The sequence below is a fragment of the Microtus ochrogaster genome, unplaced genomic scaffold (genome assembly GCF_000317375.1).
Source record: "Microtus ochrogaster isolate Prairie Vole_2 unplaced genomic scaffold, MicOch1.0 UNK4, whole genome shotgun sequence".
Taxonomy (NCBI): Eukaryota; Metazoa; Chordata; class Mammalia; order Rodentia; family Cricetidae; genus Microtus; species Microtus ochrogaster.
In genome coordinates this window covers 15,283,542-15,290,521 of record NW_004949102.1, presented here as the reverse complement: position 1 = coordinate 15,290,521, position 6,980 = coordinate 15,283,542, and the positions used below count along the sequence as shown (strand labels likewise).

Genomic DNA, 6,980 nt, shown 5'->3' with positions numbered 1-6,980 from the left:
AGCTCCACTCCAGCTGTCAAGTGATTTCTACCACACTTTCTGGGGGAACATTCTGAGACCTAACATAACTCACATCCCAATTTTGCTGATTATTTTCATGTTATTCTAGGTTCAAAAGAAAAAGTTGAAGTAAAGCAAGACTGTAACAAAGGGGTTTTAGAAACAGGGCAGTACCACATATAGCTTTCTGTCATTTTCATTTTGTCCCAGGCACTCCTGAGGCTCCTTTGTCGTCATTCCTAGCTTAGGCACACTATGCCTAGAAACTCAACTGATCCAGGTCTGATCAATGTCTGACTTTCAGCCTAACACCTACTAGGCTAGCTAGGGAAATTAGGCTGATTGATCCTCAGACATGGTTGTCATGCAGGCCTCGCAAAGCTCAGGAATATCTTCTGGCCCTGGCAATGCTCATTGATAGACCCCCTATCTCTACAAACAGAATGGTGTTCTCTAAGCCCTCATCACCTGTTTTAACACCCAAAGAACAATTATTGTCTCAAACAACAGGCGAAAGAATATTAAAAAGGGACTTGGGATTGTCTTACTGGTATCCTAAAGTATTTTCACCAGGTATGGTGGTACATGGTTATAATCCTTAAACTGAATAGTAGAGGCAAGAGAACCAGGAGTTCAAGGTCATCTTTGATGACACAGTGAACTGGAGGTCAGCCTGGCCCCAAAAGATAGAGCAAGGAACCTGGATCTGTTAAGAAGGCACTTTTTGTAAGCGTGAGAACCTAAGTCCGACCCCCAGCAAAAAGCCAGGTGTGGTAGTACCCATTTGCAATTCCCGTGCTGCGATTCTCATTCCCATGTGTCCTCCATAGGGCTCTGTCCACACATCTAACCTAATTTGTGAACTCCAGGTCAATAAGATCCTGTCTCAAAGGAGACTACAGCAGGCCACTAATTTGTGTCTTCCCCCCCCCCCCCCCAAAGACCAGGCAGTGCCTCTTGGCACTGAGGCAAAGGCACAATGGTCAGGAATTCATGGTCAGTCTCAGCTATAGAGTGAATTCTAGGTCAGTTTGGATTACATGAGACCTAACTCCTCCCAAAAATTATCTCATATATACTAATTTTACTAGTTAATATATTGTTTCTAGAAGGACAAAAGTTATTTGTTAACTACTAGGTAGTCATTAGTAAGTAATTAGCACTTTAATGCAGAAACTGTTGGTTTCATTATATTGGTTACATATTGATTTTATTCAGGCTTGTCAATTAAGGAATACAAACAAGAGACTCTTAGTTGCTTCTACAGGTCCAATCTTTCCTTATAGAAGCTGTTAAACACAGCTCTGAAATAGTGGAGTATAGTCAGCAAGAGATTTGGGTGGAGCAACAGTACATCTGAAATCCACAATTACATACTTACTACCTTTGGTGCCTTGTACAGTAAGGCACTGTTAAGGATGTTACAGAACAGAGGAAAATAGCACAGCAAAGAGTTCTAGTGACAACTTACTAAACAGGTTACAGAGTAATGATGGTAGTGATGATGATTGTTTCTTTTCCTTTTATTATTTTTACAATTAAGAGTATAGCCTTTATACTCCACACACTCACACACACACAATAAAACAAGTGCTTATTATGAAACAGTCCCTGCCCCATCCCCAATATACTGAACATAGCAGTTTTAATAGAACAAAAAAAAAAAAAAGACAAGTCTGGTTTCAAACTTTCAATAAAAAAGCAAAAGTAACACAACAGCTGTTCAACTTCCAACTCTAATAGGGCCCCAAACAAGACAGCCCTGTGTAAGTTTCACCAGCACACAATCCGGTAGAAATGCTCAACTATAATCAACTAGTAATTGAGGTGAACAGAACCTTAGAACAGAAGTTATATTGCTTCCCTGCCCCCTTTTCTCTTACAGTTGGAGGCACAGGTATTAGGAGATACAAAAGTCAAAGGAAGAAGAATTATAAAAGAAAAATTCCCAAAGCTGCTGCTGTTTGGAATAGAAAGGAAGACAGAATTTTACAAATGTTCAAAAATTGCAAGGCATTAACACAATTCATACACTATCACTCCTACTTGAAAGAACAGAGATCAGTGTCTTATTATGTAAAACTGTACGTTCAGAATGGTATTACAGGTTCACCAGAAACTATGGATGTAGTTTTAGGCTTTATCAAGGAAAATAGGTTCATATCTAGCCTGTATCAGTATCTAGAACTGTCACTCCAAATGGCTGTGAACTAAATAATAGCATATTAACTCCATAGGAAGCTTAAGGATTGAAGATATATACACGGCTAATTAGATCTCCCCTGCTTCCCGCTCTTCAGAGCTCCTCCTGTCTTCTGATCTGCCATTAGCACTCTCATAGGACCGCTTCTTATCTTTTCGATCTCGGTCACGAGGTGATCTGTCTCTGTCACGTGATGCTAAGTCTTGGTCTCTGAATCTTTCTTTTGAGGATCTGAAAAATATTAATTTGAGGAGCAAAATATGTTGGGACACCCAAAATCCAATCAAAGACTAGGAGAAATATTAAGTTTCTGATAGCTGAAGAAACAGATGAGAATACATCTGACAGCAGACTTTCTGACAGAAAAGAGCATGACCATAGCTGACAGGGGCACCAAAACAAGATTGGTGGCAACAAATAGCTATATGTTAAAAGGCCTAAATTAAACATTGACTTAATTCTTAGTATTTGAGATAACCATGAACATTCTCCAATTAATAGATATTTAATGTAAAAATAATGTATAGGTAATAGTGAAAGTGAAATTTTAAAAGTGAAAGGTATCAGATTCCAAATTGGATGGAGATCAATGAATTAGTATCGAGATTCGTATCTTTTGGGCTAAATGGGCGGACAATAAGTGTAAATCATACACAATCTCAGGGTGTAGGAGTCTTTCTGTTCTATCAACTTTTAAAATGTAAATATGCAGAACCATCCATAGCTTGCTGGTTGTACAAAAACAGGCTCTCATCACATTTGTTCTACAGGCGGCACTTTGCAAACTCAAGAAATAGAACTACTCAATAATATGGCTTTAAATAACCATTTGCTATTTCAAAATCTGCTTTACTCCTCAAGTGAATTCATTAAAACCAAGATGGAAGGTATCAAAAACTGATTATGCCATAATAAAATACTGTTTCTAATACTATCTCCATTCTCATACCCATTTTCAAAAAGTACAAAAACAAAACTTCATATCAGAAATTCAACCAGAAAACAGACATTACATAGAATCTAACTATATTGATAAGCATAGAATATATACTTTCAACACCTAAAATGAATTAACAAATATTACATTTATTTTATTCTTTACAGGTGATACAGAATGTTTACACAAATTTCTCAACCAAGGTTTAGAATTATGATCAGAGGCACTGCCAATTACTACATAATACTTTTTTTTGTCAAGAATTGGGAGTTTAAACCTAGAACCTCAATATGCTAAGTTTGCATGCTACTAGCCCTAAAAAAGCAATACTTTCAGGAAAACATAAGGCAAGATAAAAACACTACTATAACCAGTTTTAAAAATATAGATAAGGAGAGCATTGTAGTTCAAATATAAAATGTTCAAAAGGCTCATGTACTGTTGACTTGAAACTGCTGGGTGGTGCTACAGAAAACGTTGAGGTCATAAAGACGGTACAGCCAATGAATTAATCCACTCTAAGTTCATAGCTAAATAGCCATTAAGAAGATTCTGTCAGGAAGAAAATAAGTCAAGAAGGGAGTATCTTATATCTTGTGCCTAACCCCTTGTTCTGTCTTTCTTCTGTCAGAAGGTGAACCTCTGTACTCCACTATAGACTCTCTGCACTGGTGTTCTCGTTCACCAGGCACGGGCCCAAAAGCAAGAACTGAAATCTCAGAAAATGTGAGAAAAAAAAAAAACAAACCTTCATGTTGTTTTCAAGTGCTTTGTCATAATACAAAAATATGGTAACATAAATGATTAAAACAAAAGCTTGAAAAATTAACACCAATTTAGAACATTCTACTTGAGATTTTATATGCCCTTTTCCCCCTTTTGTTTTATTTTCCGAGTCAAGGTCTTTCTCCCTAGCCCAAGCTGGCCTCAATTTGTGGCAAGTCTCCTGCCTCAGGCCCTAGAGTAGCATTACAGGAGCTCATGCTTAATAAGCATTTAAAAAATAATATGCTTAAAAGACAAAAAGCCATATTCCAAGTCACACAAGCCATCTCCAAAGCCACTATTAAACATAGAAATGATCAATAGAACAACGACATTAGATGCTGGCAAGTCCCTGAGGTCAGTGATAGTAACTGAAAAAGATGAATGAATGGTTGTACACGATCACACATACCCTACATGCAGTAAGTTTCTTAAGTGTGACTACTGAAAGTCTAATAAGCCAAATATTCCTATTACCTCTATTTAACAAAATAGGGTAAAACAATAGGATGTAATTAAATTATTTGGCAAAGAATTCTAAACCTAAGTAGTTTAACTTTGAAGTATGTACTACATGACAGAACACCTGAAAAGCACAAGGTTGCTGTAGGTCTTCACTGACCTGTGGGAACTGCTGCCAAGACAAGATTCATATAGATAACTCACTTATAGTGGAGACCAGAACTTCACAGCAAGGGCAAGAAAACAGCAAAATGTCAAGACTTTTAATGGACTTTTTATCATCAAAAACTCACATATATACCAATAATTTGATGTCATATATATATGAAATAACAAGTAGCAATCATTTTTTAAAAAAACAATGTTTTAAAAGTAATTTGAATTCAATGATATGAAATACTTTTGAGAAAAGCAAAATCTTTAATAGTTTTACAAAAATAATCCTCTTTTAAACATGCTGAGTATGGTAGGAAGTTTTCCTATATAAATAAACTTCACAAGTTCAGGAAGCATCAGGATGACACAATGCTAGGACATCCCTCCCATTTCCACCACCAATAAAGACATGTAGATAAATACCAGAGAAATGACAACTGGGCAGGTCAACACAGAATCATCTAGATCCTTTACCACCTAGCTGCATGAATTCTCAGATTTTAGTGTGCAGATTTCGGATCATCAAGAACATTAAGAAAATGTTTCTGAACATGGCACTGAAGATAGTCTCCAAATTCCAGTTTCAAAATATGAGAAAGAGACCTACAGGTATCTGCCTACTTGTTTAATTACAACCTAATTACACCATTTATTCAAGACTGATTCATTATCTGAAAACATTTTTAAAACTCATTTTGAAATTTTCATCATCTAATAAAATTTGCCCTATGATATCCAGTTTAGCGCTTTATAATCCATGGTCAAGTATGCTCCCAAACAGAAAACAGCTTAGAGCAACATAAATATGATTGTATAATATACTATTATTTCTTTGCTATTTTTTTTTAACTAAGGCTAGCACAGAGGAAAGTTATCTAATTCATAAAGCAGGCAGGGTCTTATATGCCTATAATCCCAGCACTCAAAAGGAAACTGAGGCAAAAGGATTATGAATCTTGGGCCAATCTGGGCTACAATTAAGCCATTGCTCCCCTGCCATTACCCCCCCCCCCAAAAGCACACACACAAAAACTAACTAGAATCACTTGAAGGACTACGTAGAACAAGGACAAATATATATGTAATAAAATGTTGACTGAAAGGCTATTAAGAAACTAAGCTTGTGATCTCAGGGAATGGGTAATTCAGTCTAAAAAGATTTTGCCAACTTTCTCTGGATTCAGCTATGAACTTTATGTGGAGTAAGCCACAGAACACCTAAGACTAGTAACTAGGCACTCCAAGTGTTTCTCTTACATAAACCTATGCATGGTTGTCAAGGAAGGGAATAAGTAATTTTAAGTATAATTTATGTTCCATAGGATTATCATGTGACCTGAGTTTTGGGAGCTTAACAGCTCCACTATATTCTAATCCTTAATCTGCTCGCACCAGATGATCAGGTCCAGTGTCTTCTCTCATTGCATATTTTGAGGTTTCCTGATATACTAAGAAGTGTTGTAGCATCTCAAAACTCAGAATCTTCCCATCACACTAAAGGTGAACACAAAATGTTATGCTTTATACTGCAGATTAAATGACATTGAAGAATGTGTTTGCTCTTTAGAAGTGCACCAGCTCCAAGTTTGGAAAACAGGCAAACAGAACTAAATAATTCTTTTAATGAAAGGACCTCAGAGTCCCTAATTTGTTAATACACATTGGAAAACAAAAATCCCCACAACCTCATGAGTATTAGTACCTAAAATTATTTGCCTGTAAAATAGTTTTTGTTTTTATCAGCACCCCTCCCAACTCCCAACATCCCAAGTAAAGAAAAGCAATAACCTCTGCACATACTGGCTCCAATTTCTTACTCTGGCTCACACATTACTCTGCATGAACTACTCATACAATCAGAAAAAAATGTATACACCTACAATTGAGTACATATCAACACCAGGTGCAAGTTTCAAACCAATAATCTAAGCATAAGTAACATAAGTAAACTTAAAAGGCTAAAACTTAAAGGTAGCTCCGCATCCTCTGATCGGCACTTCAGTACCTCCTCTTGGATCGCTCTCTGCTCCTATCTCTAGAACTGTGCCGACTTCTCTGGTGGCTGCGGCTGCGGCTGCGGCTACTGGAACGGGACCTGTGGCGATGTCGTTTCTCTCGAGACTTGGATCGAGTCCTCCTCTTGCGTTCTCGTGACATGGAGCGAGATCGGTGTCTACGATGCTCTCTGGATCTAGATCTACAAGAAAATAATTTACTTCATTCATTGTTAGTGTTATAATTCTTATTTCACACTTAAATTTTTCTTCAAAAAGAAGCTAATTCTTTTTTTAAAAAAATATTTATTTAGGGGGCTGGAGAGATGGCTCAGCGGTTAAGAGCACTGACTGCTCTTCCAGAGGACCCGGGTTCGATTCCCAGCACCCACATGGCAGCTCACAACTGTCTGAAAATGTAGTTCCACGAGATCTGACACCTTCACACCAACGAACATAATAA

At 37.2% G+C, this 6,980-nt stretch overlaps 1 protein-coding gene across 8 annotated transcripts in view; it reads right to left on the bottom strand.

Annotated features, from left to right (window-relative positions):
- Positions 1–1,179: 1,179 nt before the first annotated feature.
- The window catches only part of LOC101986322 (putative RNA-binding protein Luc7-like 2), a 58,515-nt gene continuing 52,714 nt past the window's right edge, over positions 1,180–6,980 (bottom strand). For all 8 annotated transcript variants that reach the window (XM_005365841.2, XM_005365843.2, XM_013353251.2 and 5 more), the window contains 2 exons: positions 6,529–6,720; positions 1,180–2,434 (listed from right to left, as the gene is read on the bottom strand). In XM_005365841.2, the coding sequence (XP_005365898.1) occupies positions 2,272–2,434; positions 6,529–6,720 (355 nt within the window). In that variant the 3' untranslated portion in view covers positions 1,180–2,271. The remainder of the gene's footprint in view (positions 2,435–6,528; positions 6,721–6,980) is intronic.